This window comes from Felis catus, chromosome D4 (assembly GCF_018350175.1).
Source record: "Felis catus isolate Fca126 chromosome D4, F.catus_Fca126_mat1.0, whole genome shotgun sequence".
NCBI classification, from domain to species: Eukaryota; Metazoa; Chordata; class Mammalia; order Carnivora; family Felidae; genus Felis; species Felis catus.
Window position 1 is genome coordinate 81,094,671 of NC_058380.1, and position 20,664 is coordinate 81,115,334.

At 43.8% G+C, this 20,664-nt stretch overlaps 1 protein-coding gene across 1 annotated transcript; it reads right to left on the reverse strand.

The window, feature by feature from the left end:
- Nucleotides 1-3,906: 3,906 nt before the first annotated feature.
- NDUFA8 (NADH:ubiquinone oxidoreductase subunit A8) lies at nt 3,907-20,619 on the reverse strand. The gene is made up of 4 exons (XM_003995822.5): nt 20,456-20,619; nt 13,770-13,933; nt 8,882-9,047; nt 3,907-4,223 (listed from the first exon to the last, which is right to left on the reverse strand). The coding sequence occupies exons 1-4, from the start codon at nt 20,606-20,608 to the stop codon at nt 4,086-4,088; spliced, it is 621 nt and encodes a 206-aa protein (XP_003995871.1). The 5' UTR covers nt 20,609-20,619; the 3' UTR covers nt 3,907-4,085.
- Nucleotides 20,620-20,664: the final 45 nt, after the last annotated feature.

Sequence of the window (20,664 nt, forward strand, 5' to 3'; positions counted from 1 at the left end):
AAATAAAGTACAGAAAAGTTAAGTGACTTGCCTAGGGTCACACAGCTATTAAATGACAGAGCCTGGATTCAGATCCAGACAGCCCAGCTCCAGAGCCCTTGTGCTCAACCCGCATGTTATATTGTGTCATGGGAACAAAGGGGCAGGAAAGACCACTTCTGGCTCTAGGAAGGGGACACTTCCTGGGGAAGACAGCATTAGAGGTTGCCTTGAGAAGTGGGTAGACTTTCAAGAGGCAGGGGTGGGGGAAGGGTCGTCTCCCAGTGAGTGGATGGCAGCATCAGTGAAGATCTGGAAATCAGAGAACACTCTTGAGGAATGGCATTTGGGAGACTGTAGGGCACATGATAAGGAGAAGATAATGGTGGGGAAATGGGCTAGGCTAAGGCCAGATAATGGAGTGTCAGAATGCCAGTAAGGATTCGGGCTCTAGTTAATAGCCCTTCGGGAGCCACTGAAGGTTTCTGAGCAGCACAGGCACACACAGCAAGTCGGATGGACCGGGGGGCGAGGCGATGGCAGGAGACAGATTTGGAAGTAGTGTTAGCAATCCAAGCAAGGGGAACAAAAACAAACCCGGACAGTGACAGTGAGATAAAAGCGGAAGTAACAAATGTGAGAGATTATGGAAGGAACTCAGCAGGGCTGGGTGTTGGATTAGAACACAGAGAGGCGTGAGAAGTCAAAGGTGCGTCTCATGTTTGACTCTGGAAGGATGGAGACACCGTTCACTCAGATAGGGAAGACAGGAACAGGCTGGGCAGAGGAAAAGGGGCAGATAAATTTCCTTCGGAAATGTGAGGAATCTGTCTCCTTATTCTCAAGCCAAACCAGCCAGATTTTATTATTGGAAGGTCTCTCTGCTCAGAGATCCTTCGCACTGCTTTCAAATTGTTCCGTGACCTTTTACCTACTGAAATTGAGAGACGCATTTGTTCTGAGAGATTTGGGGAATTCTACCTTTACTTAGACTCTTTGGTCCTAGAAGGCTGTGATGTGGTGTCATTCCATCAAGAATACAGGAAAGCCAAACGTGAGTTTCTTTGTTCAAGGAATTCAAAGCAAGGTTGGGGGGTGGGGGGGAGGCGAGAACTTCTGTCCAACTTGGGCAAAAGTTAAAACATCCTACAATTGAATTTGCAGCCATTAACAGTTCAGGACTTGCTGCTCTGATTCTAAAAAGGTGAATTAACATTCAAGGGAGGGCCTGGTGCTAGACACTGCAGCAGGATAGATTAATCGTATACAGATCCTCTACCCAAAGATAGTGTGGTTTACTCCCTTGTTAACCAAAGTGTGGTCCATGGACCGGCAGCATCAGCACCAACAAGAAGCTCACTAGACATCTCAGGACCTATTCCAGACCTATTGAACCAGAATCCTCATTTTAATAAGATCTCATGTGATTTATATACAGAGGTATATACTTATAGACTTTGGAATCAGATGTACCTGGATTTAAATCTTAGATTAACCACTTCCAACTTATCAGCACTTATCCTGGCCTATCCTGGCCACTTATCAGTGGCCTATATCCTGGTTGGACCTTAAAATAACTTTGACTGCTTTCAAAAACTCCAGCCCCTGAAAAAAAAAAAAAAATGGGTCGCCTGGGTGGCTCAGTCGGTTGAGCGTCTGACTTCAGCTCAGGTCATGATCTCACAGTTTGTGAGTTCAAGCCCCACATAGGGCTCTGTGCTGACAGCTTGGAGGCTGGAGCCTGCTTCGGATTCTGTGTCTCCTTCTCTCTCTGCCCCTCCCCCACTTGTGCTGTTTCTTTCAAAAAAATAAATGTAGGGGCGCCTGGGTGGCGCAGTCGGTTAAGCGTCCGACTTCAGCCAGGTCACGATCGCGCGGTCCGTGAGTTCGAGTCCCGCGTCGGGCTCTGGGCTGATGGCTCGGAGCCTGGAGCCTGTTTCCGATTCTGTGTCTCCCTCTCTCTCTGCCCCTCCCCGGTTCATGCTCTGTCTCTCTCTGTCCCAAAAATAAATAAACGTTGAAAAAAAAAATTAAAAAAAAAAAAATGTAAAAAAAATTTTTCAAAAAAAAAAAAAAAATCCAGGCCCTGTCCATACTGCAGACCAATTAAATCAGAATCTCTGGGGGTAGGAACCAGACATTGGTGTTTAAATTTTTTTTTTTTAACGTTTATTCATTTTTGAGACAGAGAGAGACAGAGCATGAATGGGGGAAGGTCAGAGAGAAAGGGAGACACAGAATCTGAAACAGGCTCCAGGCTCTGAGTCGTCAGCACAGAGCCCGACGCGGGGCTCGAACTCACAGACCGTGAGATCATGACCTGAGCCGAAGTCGGCCGCCCCACCGACTGAGCCACCCAGGCGCCCCCAGACATTGGTGTTTAAAGGTCTCCAGGTGATTCACACGTGCATCCAAGGCTGAGAACCACAGGCTTTGGAGAACAAGTGTGGCCATTGAAGCCAGTCTTCATTTGCATTCCACATCTACTATTTCTGAGGCAGACTGGGGCTTCTTAACCTTTCCTTAAGCTATAGTTCCTTGATGGAATGGACACGACAAATAGAATCTCTTTCAAAGGCTGAGCATTGGAAGAGTTGATACGTGCGAAGCACTTGGCATAATGCACAGAACTCAATGAATATTTATTATCATTTATGCAGGTCCCAGTTTCCTTTGCAGAAAAATCTAAGAAGCAACACAGAGCTTGAGGTATCGTAGAAATGCCAATCTGTGACCATGCTCATACTTTCCCCACCAGGGGTGACTTCTGACTACCTGGCCACGAAGAGGCTAATAGATACTGTCTTAGCTGTTTTTAGAATTTAAGAATCTATTCTTTTTGATTAAATTTGAGAATGAGATAAAGGCAGGTGGCAAGATCTTTTGCAGAACAGGTGAGAGTGAGATTCACCCCAAGTGCTCCCAACTGTGGAGCGGGGGAATAAGGTGGGGAGGGGCAGGGCCAATCACTCAGAGCTTTGTCTTTGGCCTGTTTGGACCCTCTGGGCAGTGACAGGCCCTGCACCTCCTCTAATGCCTCCTAGCACTCTCCCTGCCTGGAGGCTCTACAGTGGGAGTTGGAAAGGCCTTTGGAAAGACTTACACGACTTTGCTTTCTGGAGCTCCACAAATGGAAACCAAGGCCCAGGGAGTTGAAACAACATACGCAGGGCCATCTGCAATTTAAGGCCACAAGCAGAAGGGTGTAAAGTGACCCAGTCAGCTGTAGAGGAAATAGCCTGGTAGTGAAAAAGGAAGTGAATGAAAGGGAAAATAAAGACATAATAGTGCTTTGAACCAAAGCTTTATAAATACTTGCGGCTTTAACCTGCCCAGGAGGTAGATAAGCATGTTGCCTTTAGCTTGTCCTCAAATTCAACCTCTCCCAAGAGGTTAAGGAACACACCCAAGGTTGGAATTGACACTCAGACCTCCCGACTTCCTGGCTTTGGAGCTGGGAGCTCAGCCTCCACCTCCCTGGTCTATCAGGAAAAACATCTGGGTCATAATGCTTGAGGATGGGATATCAAGGGGAAGTGGTGGAAGTTTGGTTCTTTAAGAAACTTTGAGCAAGACTCTGCCTAAACCACAGCCAGGAGGCCCCTCCCAGGGCCTGAGTCACAAGGCTCAAATGTTTCTTCACTTCTATCTTGGACGCTTCCCTTGCATGACCTTTAGGGAAAGCTACTTGTCTGTGCTGCTGGATGGGGAGAGAGGGAAGACTTCAAAATGTGTGAACACAGACTGGCAAGAGAGCCTGTCCTTTACATAGTCATTTCTGCCTGGTCTAACGCGGCTCCCCGCCACACTGGTGATCGCCAACTTAAAGCGAAGAGAGAGGAACAGGCAGGACCACAAGAAGAACAAGCAAAGGGAAGTCCTCTCTAAAGGCCAAAAGGTTATATAAAACATAATAAAATACAACTGTTTCCTTTAAAATTTTTAATGGCCAGGAAATGGTATAGAATAACTGCCAAGTCACATAAATTAACTTTTTTGTTAAGTTTCTGATCCCGGAAAGAACTCTATCAGTCGATGCAAACTGCACGGGAGTTTCATCAGCAGTCGTCCAGGCGTGTGACTGAGTGTGGGCCACGGACCCATCTTTACATGGTCCAGAAAAAAAGGCGGCTGCCATGTTTGGCAGGCTTCAGGTCTCCTTCTACCTCAGGGTTGGGCTCTGGTCTTGCTCTCGAGTGATAGGGATTCTCCGGTAAAGGTCGATCTGTTTTCACTTTAGTGACCTGTGAGGAGCGAAAAGGACAGAAGCAAGAGGCAAGGCTGAAGGTCAGGTGGAGCAGTCTGTGACCAAGAACGCACCTCCCAGCGTTTCCTCTCTGCTCCCGCTGCCCCAACTACCCCTCTTTTCTCAAGCCCCAGCAAACCACATTTAAACTCATTTAAGAAAGCCTTCTTGAACAAACATTTAAGAAAGCCTTTTTTGGGTCATTTCATGTGGCAGAAGTTAGGGATACAGCAGGAAACGAAATACACACTACACTGTCTTCGAGGGCTCACAGTCTGAGGGAGCCAGACAAGAAAATCAACCAAGACTCCCGACCCAATTATCATAACTGAGGCATGAACTAAGTGCTGGGGAGCAAGGACTCTGTACACGTAACCCATCCTGAAGGACAGGGGCCTGAACTATTTCATGGGGGGTAACGTTTAGCTTAAAAGGATAACCATGAGCCAGCAGAAGATTAGCAAGGGAAAGACATTCTAAGTAAACAGTACATGGGAAGACAGAGAGGCATGTCCTTAGAATGGCCAAAGGTTGCTTGGATAATGGAGGGAGATGAAGCACCTAACCACGCACTTGTTAGAAATGATGCTGGGCCCCCGATTACGTTTCATTTTCACACTCCTCTGAGGCCTTTTTCCAGAGGTTCCTGGGGCCACCTGGCTAATAGTGGAAAACCTAGTGCTCAAAGCCAGATCTGCCTACTCCAAAGCCTGTGCTTTTACGTAACATACTACACTGGTAGACAGGGCCGGACGATGAAGGGTACTGAATGATGTGCACAAGTGGTTGAATTTTAACTCAAGGGTGACAGACGTCACTGAAGCAGGGAAGCCACTCAAGCACATCTGCAGGCTGGAAGGTGCAGAAGCTAGACTGGAGAGGGGCAAGACCAGAATTGGGAGAGTTGAGCCAACAGGCCTAGCAAGATGGTGGAGCACTGCACAATGGCAACAGGGAGACAATGGCAACAGGGAGACAGGTAGAAGGTGGTCACGTCCACATTATCCCCGATGGTCACAAAAATCTCCATCAGAAGCCAGCAGAAATTGTTCTCACTTTTTATTAATTAATTAATTAATTTAGAGAGCGCATGAAATGTAGAGAGATTCTTAGGCAGGCTCCATGCCCAGCATGGACCCTGAGATCATGACCTGAGCCGAAATCAAGAGTCCGATGCTTAACCAACTGAGTCACCCAAGCTCCCCAATGTCCTTTATTTATTTATTTATTTATTTATTTATTTATTTATTTATTTATTTATTTATTTATTTATTTATTTATTTATTTTTGAGAGAGAGGGAAAGACAGAGTATGAGCAGGAGAGGAGCAGAGAGAGAGGGAGACACAGAATCCGAAGCAGGCTCCAGGCTCTGAGCTGTCAGCACAGAGCCTGATGCAGGGCTTGAACTCATGAATCATGAGATCATGACCTGAGCCAAAGTCGGATGCTTAACTGACTGAACCACCCAGGCACCCCCGTCCTCCCTTTAAAGATGAGGAAACACGCAGAGAAATGGAAAGACAAGGCCATAATTATTAATAGTCTTGTTATCTAGTGGTCTGATCTTCAAGCCACTCCATGTTATATGACTGATGAGTCTTCCCATGTGCACAAATCCAAAAATGATTCAATGTGAATGGAGCTTTCAGGAAGACAACAGCATAATTATTACTATAACTGCCCTGTGAGGCATTATTATCTGTAGTCCACAGATGAGAACAAGGAGGCCAACTGCCTATGAAAAGACACATGCTACAGGTCAGAGCCGGAGCTGGGACCCAAGTCTTCTGACTACAGATCCAGAGTCTTTTTTGGTTTGTTTTTAGAACAGTGTTCTCATCTCTCTGCCACAGAGATCACTAATGCTTCCTTACTGCTTGACAGAGTAACTCCAAAGGCCTCCAGCTGGCACGTGAAGCTCCCTTCAGGAAGTTACAGTATTTATGAAATCAATCTAGAAAAATGTTTCTCAAACTTAAAGTAGTGAACAGACCCCTTAAAAGGACAAATTATTGTGGAAAGAACAAAACAACTTCCTCTTCTGTACCATATCAAGAGAAAAGGAGAAGAGGCACGTGGTCAAACTAATTGCTAGGTACACAACTTTGAGCAGCCTACCCGACCTTCAATTTCCCATCTCTAAAATGGGGCTATTAGCTTACAGCGCTATTAGGATAATACACAGTCTGGAGCCTGATGCATAGCAGGTTATGGTTAAGCGCCAAAAGTTATTTTCAATATTAACATTATCAGGATGCCTAGGAAGGCTGGAAACCTCAAAGGACATTGGCATCTAAGCTGAGGGCAGAGGAGTGAGTGGAAACTGGTCAGAGCAAAGGAGAGGAGGGCAACTTGCAGGAAGCAGAAGGCAGAAGTAAATGAAGGTAAAACGTGGGCTTTATCCAGCTGGTCATTACCTTTCTAAGAGACTGGATTCTGATTCTAAGTAGGACTAAAACTGATAATCCTCTTAAAGAAACAAACTTTTGAAAAGAGGACACCAATACTTCATAGGTTTTTAAAATGGCTGACACAGAGATTCAGGAATCAGTATGCTTTCTCATCAGCATGATTTGCTGATTCTCCTTTCTTGAGACAGAAATGAGAAAAGGTTGTTTTCATTATTAAATCTGTAGGTCCTGCCGCTTTCCAACTCAGAATTATCAACAGTTTAAAGTAATTCGTTCAGGGATGAGCACTGGATGTTGTATAGAAACCAATTTGACAATAAATTACTTTTAATATTAAAAAAAATTATTGATTGCGATGAACATAAAAAGAGCAAAAAAACTTACAGACTAAATAATAAATAAATAAATAAATAAATAAATAAATAAATAAATAAAGCAAGCCAGCAATTTGTTCAGGACAGCAAAAGAAGCCATCTGAAGAGATTAGGCTGGATACAAAAAACAAAACAAAACTGCTAAGTCATTTGTCTACTTGTGACCCCAAGCTTGAGATCCAACCATCCATAGATGCTATACAGAAAGGCAAGGGAATAAAGATTAATTGTGGGCCCACATGCCAGGCACTAGGCCAGAGATTCACAAGGGCTCTCCAGCTTAATCCTCACAGAAAACTGGGTATGAATACTGGTCCTATTTTGTAGATGTGGTAGGACGAGAAACAGTTGGCAATTTGTGCAGGATCCCATAGTGATCGGTAGTACCATCTGCCTCCATTCAAACCTGAGTTTTCCCCCACCTTGCCACCTATCTGTCCCAGAGGGAAGGGACAATGATGAGGCTCAAGAAGCAGGGATAGGTCAGATCACAAAGGGCCTTGTAAGCCAGGACACTGCAAGCAAGAGTAAGCCCGTGAAGTTTTAAAAAGAAAAGTGGTGTTTGGACTTCCTGGTTGGCTCGATCAGAAGAACATGCAATTCTTGATCTTGGGGTCTTGAGTTCGAGACCCATGTTGGGTGCAGAGATTACTAAAAATAATTTAAAAATAAACTTAAGGGGCGCCTGAGTGGCTCAGTCGGTTAAGCATCCAACTTTGATTCAGGTCATGTTCGTGCAGTTCCTGAGTTTAAACCCCACGTCAGGCTCTGTAGTGACAGCTCGGAGCCTGGAGCCTGCTTTGGATTCTGTGTCTCCCTCTCTCTCTGGCCCTCCCCTGCTCACACTATGTCTCTGTCTCTCAAAAATGAATAAATGTTAAAAAAAAAATTTTTTTTTAAATAAATAAATAAGTAAACTTAAAAAAAATTTTTTTAAGTGGTCTTTATTTTCCATACAGATCATGCCTATAATGGAGACATAATTATATCCTCAATTCTTCAATTTCAGGTGATACAGTGTCTTCTAAAATCTGAATTGAACCACCCTCCCCTCCCAGAAGTTCACGTAGCCCAAGTTAAGAACTCCTGTCCAAGATGTGGGGACAGTGAGAGGACTCAAAAACTAATCTAGGAGATGTTCCCCTACGGGAACTGATGACTGTATAAAGGAAGAAAGAGTGGGACGTGAAGAAAAGACACTCAGGTTTCTGAGGTTTCCACAGATGGTGGTGGCATGACTGAGACAAGAAATACAGAAAAAAGAGTAGGAAAACATGCTTTTTATGTTTTTTAGATGTTTGTTTATTTTGAGAGAGAGGGAGAGGGAATCCCAAGCAGGCTCTTTGCTGCCAGTGCAGACCAGGACACGGGGCTCAAACTCACAAACCGTGAGATCATGACCAAAGTCAAAATTGAGAGTTGGACACTTAAACAATGAAGCCAACCAGGTGCCCCAGAAAACGTACATTTTAAACTACAGGGAAATACTTCTAAAAATCCTAGGTCCTGATAAATGTGGCCTGAAGAACCTGGCATAACCTCGATCCTATTTGTTCTCTGAATTCTGTAATAACCTCAATGCTTTCAATTGACGGTGCCCCAACACTGTGTTTATCCTCATCTACTCCCTTCTGTTCTTCAATTAGCTAATTAAACAAACAATCTGCACGTGCCAGAAGATCTATTTAAAGAAATATTTGTATTAAATAAATTCCCTTCTGGGTTGTGTATAATCCCTCTCATCAACCTGTTTGGTAAACACAGATTTCTCCCATCATATCTTTACTCACAGAGACCCCTCTCTGACCACCTCCTGCCCTCCCCCACCCCTCAGTGAGAGGGGGAAACCCCCAGCAGGAGACCTTTTTACCTTGGACAGCTCTCCGAGGTCAGGTCGCACCCAGCCCAGTTTGTCCAGCACACACTCGTCAAACTTGGCCTGCTGTTTGCGACAGCGACGAAGTAACTGCAGGCTGGAGTAATCAATGCAGGTCCAATATTCGGTAAAAGGCTCCGCACAGTGAAGCTTTATCTGCCTGGAAAAGAGGGCTAGGTCAGGGGTAGCTCTTTGCAAAATAATGAGAAACAGAAAAGTGGGGGGGAAATAGGTACAGACCTCAAATGCATAACCTTCCTTTTTGAAAGGTATGAGAATAGATGCTCTCACTTCACTTACAAGACAACTTAAGATCCTCAGGATGAGAAGCAACATGTAAAAAAAGATTTGTAAGGAATAAGACCTAATTTCTTTATGTACCAAAAATAAATGAACTGAAATGCCAAAAAAATTTGGTCTAAGCACATAGATTTTACTCAGAGCACTCCTCACTTAGGGCCTACCTATTCTTTTCTTTATATCCAATTCTAAAGATTATCAGTCTACCAAATTTAGAAGAGGAGGCGTAATCTGAGATGGGCATGAGGAACAATGGCAAAGGAAGAGACAGAACTATACAAGGCAAATACACATACTAACAAGCAGAAGATCCCGGGGTCATTCAGTGTCAAGGCAAACTACCCCACACTCCCTAGAGCTCAAAGTCCTCATTCTATTAACGGACTGAACAAAAACAGATTCATCCTTGTCATTAAGAAAGTTAAATTACATTTGGTGCTCTCTGCTAAGAAGGAGGTAGCACATTCACAAAAATAAACTCAAGATGGATGAAGGACCTGAATGTGAGACAGGAAACCATCAAAACCCTAGAGGAGAAAGCAGGGAAAAACCTCTCTGACCTCAGCCACAGCAATTTCTTACTTGACACATCCCCAAAGGCAAGGGAATTAAAAACAAAAATAAACTATTGGGACCTCATCAAGATAAAAAGCTTCTGCACTGCAAAGGAAACAATCAACAAAACTAAAAGGCAACCGACAGAATGGGAAAAGATATTTGCAAATGACATATGGGATAAAGGGCTAGTATCCAAAATCTATAAAGAACTCACCAAATTCCACACCCGAAAAACAAATAATCCAGTGAAGAAATGGGCAGAAAACATGAATAGACACCTCTCTAAAGAAGACATCCAGATGGCCAACAGGCATATGAAAAGATGCTCAACGTTGCTCCTCATCAGGGAAATACAAATCAAAACCACACTCAGATATCACCTCACGCCAGTCAGAGTGGCTAAAATGAACAAAACAAGAGACTATAGATGCTGGAGAGGATGCGGAGAAACAGGAACCCTCTTGCACTGTTGGTGGGAATGCAAACTGGTGCAGCTGCTCTGGAAAACAGTGTGGAGGTTCCCCCCAAAATTAAAAATAGTATCTACCCTATGACCCACCAATAGCACTGCTAGGAATTTACCCAAGGATACAGGAATGATGATACATTGGGGCACTTGTACCCCAATGTTTATAGCAGCACTTTCAACAGTAGCCAAATTATGGAAAGAGCCTAAATGTCCATCAACTGACGAACAGATAAAGAAGTTGTGGTTTATATATACAATGGAATATTACTTGCCAATGAGAAAGAATGAAATCTGGCCATTTGTAGCAATGTGGATGGAACTGGAGAGTGTTATGCTAAGTGAAATAAGTCAGGCACAGAAAGATACCATATGTTTTCACTAATATGTGGATCCTGAGAAACTTAACAGAAGACCAGGGGGGACGGGAATGGGGGGAAAAAGTAACAGAGAGGGAAGGAGGCAAACCATAAGAGACTCTTAAATGCTGAGAACAAACTGAGTGTTGATGGGGGAGAGGGAAAAGTGGGTGATGGGCATTGAGGAGGGCACCTGTTGGGATGAGCACTGGGTGTTGTATGGAAACCAATTTGACAATAAATTATATATAAAAAAATAAAAAATAAAAATAAATAAATAAATAAATAAATAAATAAAAGGAGGTAGCATATAATTCATTAATTCTGTGACCACCAAAACATGGTTGAAGAAAAAGTAACTTTTGTGTATAAGCCTCAATTATTTTACAAAATTCCCCTTCTCTTACTATTCAGCCTTGCTAGTAATCCAATAAATGCCAATCCAAGGAAAAATAAAATACCATTATTTTATGTAAAAGCCATACATGAGGCAGTGGAAGATATGCATAGCACCTCCTTCCCCCAGTGGAATCATAATTTGGAAGTGCTTACTTGTCATACTCTAAGAATCTAGCTACACTCAACACAGGAATCTTATTTAACATGGCTCGGGAAGAACCCCAGACATGGGTTGGAGGAAATGCACAGTAAACAATCTGCTTTCCATTCCTGCTGGGTTTCCCTGCTAGGAAGCAACCAATGTCACCAATTTCCTTCTTTCTTTTCTTTTTAATGCTTCTTTATTTGTTTTGACAGAGAGCAAGAGAGAGACAGTGCACATGTGGGGGTGGGAGCAGAGAGAGAAAAGGAGAGAGAGAAAGAGAGAGAGAATCCTAAGCAGGCTCCATGCTGACAGCACAGAGCTGACCTGGGGCTTGATCTCACCTGAGCCAAAATCAAGAGTCAGACGCTTAACTAATTGAGCCACCTAGGTGCCCCATGACCAGTAGGGATTCTGGTGTAACCTGTGGGTGGCAGGGTGTGCGACAGGAAGGAAGGAGGAATATCAAAGCCCTAGGGAGCTTTTCTGAATTGCCTCTAGCCTCACCGACCACAACAACATCCACGGTACGTAAAATTGCACCCACCTCACTTGACAATCACTTTGGTAGTGGCCTACTGTTTCCAGTACAAGTGGTTTATTCCTCCAGCATGGGGGCAGCGGGAGAGCTACTAGCACTATTACAGTACTTAGTCTCAGTTCTGGACCCTGTTACCCTGGTAGCCACACCCAACAAACAATTGCCTACAAACACCTGCAAAGAGCAACATCAGCAGTGAAAAATTCCTCTCACGGAGGCGGCTGGGCACCTCAGGAGCTTGTCAAATCCCAACATGTCACATTTAAATATACTACCTCTGGGCCAAAGCAGAAATGTTTTTCCAAAGTTCGCTTAGCAAAATTTAAATAATAAACACACATTCAACCTTGTTAGCAATCAAACCAATGCAAATTCCAAAGCAAGAATAAAACACCATTTTGTACCTATCAAATATTTAAATAATATGCAATGCTGGTGAGGTACAAGATATAGTGCTGAGGGCAGCATAAACTGACCCAATTTTTTTTTAAATGGCAACTATAGTTCAAAAGCCATAAATTACATTCAAAGCCTTTTTACAGAATAATCTCACCTCTGGGAAATTTATGCCAAGGAATTACTTAAAAAGAGAAAAAGATCTGCACACAAAGGTAACCACTGAGGATTTATCTAAAACAAGCAAAATCTGGAATTAGGGGCACCTGGTGGCTCAGTCGGTTAAGCTTCCGACTCTTGATTTTGGCCCAGGTCATGATCCCAGGATCACGGAATCCAGCCCTGCGTTGGGCTCTGCGCACGACGCAGAGCCTGCTTGGGATCCTCTCTCTCCCTCTCTCTCTCTCTTTGCCCTCCCCCACTCGTGTGTGCATGCTCTCTCTCAAAATAAACATTTTTAAAAAAACAGAATTAAAAATGACTTTGTAACAGGTAAATTATGGTTGGTTTACCTACTGGTGGAATATTAAATAGCCATTAAAAATGATCACAAAGACAATCTAGCAACTTGAAAGAATGTTCCCCATGGTTTCAGAAAAATTCAGAAAAATGAATTTTAAACGACACACTGTGACTTTAACCACAAAAATATCTTTGCATGTGGACAAAGACACCAAGCAAAAGAGGAGAGGAGCTATTATGTGAAGGAATTTGATTTTTCCCTCTCACGTCATTGTAGTGGACATCTGTGGGTTTTGCCTAGCCAGCAGTCAGTCCCCATTCTTCTGTAACATCCTTGTAATTTTTCTTTGGGGAACAATCTGTCCCTCTCTCTCAGCAATGCAGTTTAGATGAATTTAAGTCACTTCCCACTTTAGGCCTGACAAATCACAGCATTTTATCTCCTGAAACACACCTGATTCAAAGAGAGGCATACGAAATCAACCAGCCAGGCCAATGAGACTCAGGTCAGGGACCTATGCTCACACCACTGGACAAGGACACTCTTGGGCCAGGTCTAGGCAAGCAGCACAGCAGTGTGGGATGGCTGCCGGCCACTTCTGCCACAGCAAGAAAGAGTCTCTCTGAAAATGAGTTTGACAGACAAAACAGAACTAAGAGATCGGGGAAGGAGAAGAGAGGCAACAAGACACCAAGTAGTTATGAAATTATGGAAGCCCTTTGATTCCAGCCCCGCCTGATGCCAGCCCCATTTCTGGACTTGACAGCTACATAAGCCAATTCCCTTCAAGTGGAGTTTCTGTCCCTTTTAATAGAGTCTGTCAAAACATTTTTCTACAACTGCAATATGGATTGTTTTACTTATGGTATTAAGCATAATGGCCTACTTAATACCTTGACTCTGTACACACTTTTCTTTCCATAATAACTGAGTGTTCCATAGTAGCATCAATCTAGTGAACACCTGTTAGCAAGCACTGTGCTGAGTTGGTTTTACGTACTTTTACAAATTTTTCATTACAATCCTGTATGATTTAGAAATTAAGATTCGTGGATATTAAAGGACATGCCAAATAATAAAAACAAATAACAAAGCTAACTGCATCATTTACTGCATGCTTACCTTGGTCTATCCGACTTCAAGGTCTTACACTTCCTACTAAAATTATCCTTCTACTTAATTAGCTAGATGTTCACCGAAATACATATACCTAGATGTTTCAGCCCACAGGCACTGATGTCAAGTCAAAGACCCTTACCTGAAGAAGTCCAGAGCACACTTGTTGACGAGCCTGCCTTCCTCTAAACACCGCCTGGGGTCTTTCTCTTCCCAGCGACAGAGCATGAACTCCTTGTTGGGCTTATCACACTGAGCTCCATAGTGGTGGGCGGCAGCTTTCAGCACCGAAGAACTGACTTTCACCTGGGGAACGGAACAGGAGGAGACAAACCACAGATCTGTGACCAGGATCTCAACTTCCTCAACTTCATCTCCTGCTGCTGAAGGCCGAGGGAACACAAAGGGAGCACTTGTTCCGACTCCAAGAAAATTAAAGATATGGGGCTACTATAATAAACCTTTATGATCTCTGCTGCTTTAGAGATCACAAAGCTTTTTCACATGCATGATTTTCTACACCTTCATAATAATCTCATTAGGTTGACATTACTCTCCCCATTTTAGACATAAGGAAATGGCAGTCCTAACAGAACACTTAGCCTTCTATGACAGAGAAAGTAGAGCTCTGAAAGATGATGGAAGCTTCTGTGATGGAAGGAGGGGAACCAACTCTGGGGAGTTTTGATGAGTCTCCTTTCCAGGAATAAAACTGATGGGGCAGGGGGGCGCCTGGGTGGCTCAGCTGGTTAAGCATCCAAGTTCAGCTCAGGTCATGATCTCAAGGTTCCTGAGTTCAAGTGAGTTCAAGCCCCTAGGTGGGCTCTCTGCTGTCAGCAGGGAGCCCTCTCTCTCTGCCCCTCCCCAGCTTGCATGTGCGAGCTCTCTCTCTCAAAAATAAACACTAAAAAAAAAAAGTGATAGGATACATAAAATTCCCAGAAGACCACAGACTCACAGAAAATGAGACTGGAAAGGATCAGTAAAAACATCTAGTCCAGTAAGTTATTACTAATGATAAAGTACTAAAATTTTCTATTTTTTCCTATCACACACTATATCCAAGGTAGCCACCAGTCCATAACTCTCTCTCACTTGCCTTCCGGTTGGTTCATTTTCTTGAGAAACAGTTAGTTACAGCTCACTCACAGAGGGCTGCACATAGTCCAGGGCCCGTCTGATTGCTGTGCAACAAGGGTTCTGCTGGCCTCTTTTCGGTACTACCTTTTCCTGGGCCAATTCCACAACGTTTGCGTTACTGGAACTTAAATAGAACATGTGTTGTCTGGGAGGACCACCCTCTTCATTATTCTTCCTTTTCGAAATCGCTTTGGCTATTCTTTCAGATGAACCCCCTCATCCAATAATTTGCACTGGAACTGCACAAAGTTTAGTTATGTGTTAAATTAGAAGGGAATGAGCATGTTTACAACACTAGGTCTCTGCTGAAATTTTTTATCTCCCCAGAGGATCTTTCTCTAAGCACCATACAAAAGCTCTCATCTGTTGAGCCACTCACTCTGTGTCAAATACTGACGATACGACAGTCACAGTAGAGGCGAGACTACATGAATTATGCCTTCTCACCAAGACATATTACGTCCCTCCTCTTACTCAGGTCATTCTTATGTTCTTTGGTTAAAATGATAGTTTCCCTCATATAGGAACCTTGCATATTTGTTGTTTATTCCTCAGTATTTTAACCTTTTTGATACTACCTAAATAGCTTGTTTGTACACTGCATCTTCTCTCTAGCCATATCTTACTGATACAAAATCAAGAGGATTAAGGGGTGCCTGGGTGGCTCAGTGGGTTGAGCGTCCAACTCTTGGTTTCTGCTTGGGTCATGATCTCACATCTCAAGCCCAGTGCTGGGCTCCACGTTAAGCATGGAGCCGGCTTGGGACTCTCTCTCCCTCTCTGTCCCACCCCTGCTCACACTCTCTCAAAAATAAATAAATAAACTTAAAAAAAAACAACAACAAGAGGATTAAGAGGAAAAACTTCCACTTACGAGTAAAAACTACCTTCTTTTCTGATAGTTATATTCTTTTTTTTCTCCTTCTCTTTTCCTATCTTACTGCTTGGACTAAAACCTCTAGGACAATACAAATGAACAGCAATGGCAGTAGGCATCCTTGCCTTTTTCTAGACTTTAAAGCACAATTTGGTTCAATATTTGCTATTGGTGTCTGGGATTTGGTGTTTGGATAGTCCTCATTAAGGAAGTTTCTTTCTGATGATTCTGTTTTACTGTTGTTTCCAGAAAGACTGAAAAATTCAGGTTTCTTTTATCCATAAATGTAGAGAATTAACAGATCTTCCAAAAACCTCTCGCTATAGCTACAATAAAATCTAGTCTGTGACAGTGCATTATGCTTTAAGATATCACTGGATTTGATTTATAAGCATTCTATTAAGGATTTTTAGGTAAGAATAATGTTGTAATTATTATTTTTATAATGATAAAAATTTTATAATTTTATTTTTTATGACTTTCACACAGCTTAGGTTAAATTACTAAGATAAAAGGCAAGGGAATATGAAGAGAGTAACTCATCTACACACTATGGGAAGAGAATAGTTAGGACGATGTCTACTAACATTACAACTGCTGTAATTATCAAAGCAAAGATGAACTTATGATACAAGTGAAACCTGCCATGACAATTCTAATAAATTTGTTTAAAAATCTGTAAAATTTTATATGACAGCTGTTTTTTTTTTAAGTTTACTTATTTTGAGAAAGAGTGCACGTGTGAGCAGGAAAGGGGCAGACAGAGAGGGAGAGAATCTCAAGCAGTCTCCACACAGTGAGCACAGAGCCCCTGACAGAGCCCCACGGGGTGCCTGAACTCACGAACTGTGAGATCATGACCTGAGCTGAAATCAAGAGTCAGATGCTTAACCAACTGAGCCACCCAGGTGCCCCATAGAGTTGTGTTTTTTTTAAGTTTACTTATTGATTGATTTGGGGGGGAGGGAGGGGCACAGAGCTCCAGAAACAAGAGAATCCCAAGTAGGTTCAACGTTGTCAGTGCAGAGCCTGAAAGTGGGGCTCAATCTCAGGAGCCGTGAGATCACGACCTGAGCCAAAATCAAGAGTCAGTCGCTTCATCTACTGAGCCACCCAGACACCCCTACAGTTTTTTATAAGAGTGTATTAGGTTAATTGAGGGGTATACATTAACTTGCTATATTACCTGTACAAAGCCAAGAGAATAAAAATCAAAATTCAAACTTTTTTTTTTTAATTTTTTTTCAATGTTTTTATTTATTTTTGGGACAGAGAGAGACAGAGCATGAATGGGGGAGGGGCAGAGAGAGAGGGAGACGCAGAATCGGAAACAGGCTCCAGGCTCCGAGCCATCAGCCCAGAGCCCGACGCGGGGCTCGAACTCACGGACCGCGAGATCGTGACCTGGCTGAAGTCGGACGCTTAACCGACTGCGCCACCCAGGCGCCCCAAAATTCAAACTTTTTAAAGCTTAATATATTTAAAAAGTTAAGCTGTACTTACCTCCTTGACCAATGCCTTAAAAGATCTTTAAATGGCTGATTCACTCGAATGCCTTCACAGCCATTGTGCCCAAAAAGGTCATGACATTCTTCGCCTTACTTTCCTACAAATGTAGAAGTCTTACCAAAATCTACGGGCACCCATGTTGTTGAGTGTGTAAAATATGCTCTGTCACAGGGAAATAAAGGATAAGAACCACTCACTGAATCTCTTTCCTGGGGACAGAGATGTGCCCAAGATGACACAGCAGGCCAGTGGCAACCGCAGAGCTGGAATCCAGAGACTGTGACCTTCAATCAAGCCTCTTTGCATTACACAGCCTTCGCTGAGGTGGCAAAGGACTTCAGATGTCCCCTCACCTGCTTCTTCACAAAGACGGATGAGTTCCACCAGAAACAACATCCCTTCCCAGCTGCTTACTGTGAATACCCTCTCAAATTCATTCAGCTCCCTTTGTCTCAAAGAACACAGAATTCCAGCATCTTCCTCATTTACCCTCATGACAGCCTCCCTGCACAGCGGGTTTATACAGTCTGCAGGTGTGGAAAGGGAGGCAGGAAAAGTCTTACAATCTACAACCAATCTTCCAGTCCTGTTCTCTCTTCCTTAAACCACGTCTGCACCTCTTTCTATAGTAATTTATGCTGTGACTTCTATGTGACTTAATTTATGGAAAATGGGGGATCACTGTACTCCTTTGATAGTACTGTTGAGGATTAAATGAGTTCACGCGTGTAAAAATATCAAGAACAGTGGCTAGCACATAGAAAGCACATCAAAAATATCAGCTATTATTTCTGCTCAAAATTGTCAGTTTGTACAAGGAGGTTCCAGCCCTAAGCTTCTGACTACTTCTTTCACAGGGATGTGTCAACAAGGTCCAAGATGTGTTTAACTTGCCTCTCAAAACTGCTCCTTCTGCCTTCCCCAGTCCCACTGTCAGGTTGCAGATCTGACAGGCTCCCCGACCTTTCCTGCCTGTGATATCTAAGTCACTGCTAAGTCTGATCAATTCCAGATAAATCTGTTCTTTCCCCTCTGTGAGGACAGTCACCAATTATGTTGGGGTCATTAATATCCTCCTCGTTATTTCAACAGCTGCCAAGACTAGTCCCCCTTTTCTTTTCCTCTCTTCAATCCATTCTTCACAGGGCTGCCAGAGTGATCTTCCTAGAAGACAATTCTTATTGTACTCTACTGAAACAAATTAGCGACAAAACCCTGGAAGGATTCAGGCTTAACAGCAGAATAAAGCCCAAACTTTTTACAGGGTATTCCAAGCCTTCTGGATCCAGCCTTCTCACCCAAGACACTTCCAAAAAGGGACCTGCTGCTGTCTCAGAGCACTGAACTCACTGTCCCCAGAACCCATCTGTGGCCTCCCATCTCTTCACCTTCGCTCTCAGATCTAACCCTCGCTTAAGAAAGCCTGTCTGTCCGTCTTGGCCTATAAATGCTATTCTTCAAATGCCATTTCGCCAAGTCCCACATTACGCCCGAGAAGTGCTTTCTCTGTTCCCTTTATAGCCTCAGAGAATTATACAGCTGGAATCACTTCATCTTACAAATAAAATAACTGTGTCTGCAGATGCTACAAGTGACTAATCAAGGTAACTGAGCAGTTAGGCCTAGAATTTAGATCCAACTTCAAATCCTACTCTCTGGTCTGAAACCATGTCTGCCCCTCTTCCATAGATTTAATCATACTTTGTCTTGCATTGTAGTTATTTATGTAATTATCTGTATTTCAGTTCAAAGGTATGAACACTAAAGGCAAATTATTCCAGATATAGAATACTTGCAGGAAGTAGAACCTCAGATTAAATTAAACTTTCAATGAAAACTACAGCACTTTCAGGCTAACCCAGCTTCAAGGTGGGACGAAAAAAACAAAAGACTGAATACCGGCAACCTCCCCTCCCGTAAATGTACTTGACCAGAGTCCCTGAACACAGCTAAAAAGTTATGCCTCTGTGGGAAATAATAGTTGCCATTCTCACAGGCATCTGAGAAGATTAACTGAAGTCATGAAGATAAAACCCTTAACAGAGTGCCTGGGATATAATTTCTGGCACATAATTTTTAGTTTTGCCCTCCTTGTCCTCTTATGTAGCCTGGTCTTTCTACTATCCAGTCCTGCCACGACACTCCTCTGCCTTAAAATCTTCAACCTCTCCCTCCCACGTCACCTTAAAATAAGTCTGGCCTTGTGGAAGCTGCTTCCCAGTCCTTCCAGTCCAAGGTACCTCTCTCTGGGCTCAGCAACAGCTGATTCCCACCAACACTAGAGTCACATCAAACAGCACTGGTCTCCCTAGACTCAAAAGGTTTTGCGAAGTCTTCTCACTCTTTTGAGCTTTTACCCATAATACAATAGTTTAAAAGCACGGGTTTGAAACTCAGACCTAGAGTCATAGTCCAGCTCCACCACTCACTAGCTATATGACTTTGGGAAAATCACTTCTACTCTTGGGACCTGTTTTCTTACCTTTCACATGAAGAGGCCAATAACATCCTACCTCATAGTGTTGCTGGCAGGCTTTGATGAATTAATGTACGTGAAGGAACCAGCACCTTACCTGACTTCTAAAAAAGGCTTGGTCGTACTTGCTATAATTAGTTTATGCTGTCTTCACCTCTCATAGCACAAACTTCACTATACTGTAACTGCCTCTTTATGTCTGTCTCCCTATTAGATTATAAGCTCTATGAGGGCAGGGACGCTCTTATTTTCCAGTGTGCGTGTATATGGCAATTATTCAAATGGTATCTCCTGAATAAATGAATGCTCTAAATGTCCTATTACCAAACACCCTCCCAGGGTTGTTAGCAATTTCACTCTGCAGTTTCATTTCCTTTTGCTTTGGCTTCCTAGCTCCACTCCAACACTGTACCGATTAGCCTACCTAGAAGCGACGGTCTCTCTCGCTCGGCTGTGAACACCCGGGGTTGCATATTCACTTCGCAGGGAGGTCTGAGTATTAAGTGACTTTAAAGGAAGTAAAGTGGCCCTGGCTCGTGCTTAATAAAAAGTACCACTATTATTCACGTAAAGGGCAAGCAGATGGCAGGAGGTCGGGGTGGGGGAGGCGAGGAGACTTCTACAGAGCCCCTGCATGATGGGGTGGGGGTGAGGCGATTCCCGGAGCTGAGCCGGGGGCGTCCGGGAATCCACCTGTGTCTGTGTCGGGGGGCATTAGGTGGGGGGACCCAGGGCCCACAGTCCAGTGAGACGAAGCGGAGCTGGGCCCAGGCCCGAAAAGCTGCAGCCCTATGCCCTGCTTGCCTGGCTTCCGGACGAGCCTCACCTCCTGCACTTTCAGATCCTCCACAGTGGGCAGCTCCACTATCCCCGGCATGACGGCGGTAGCCCCGACCCCGAGGAGGCGCCCGCAGCCGCGTCGCCCCCGTCTCCTTGAAATCCCCTTTCGACCGCCAAGGGCCACCTCGGGCCTGCGCATGCGCGGGCGGCCACGCAGGCGCACTGCTCTGCCCAACCGCCAGCCATAGAGCGTGC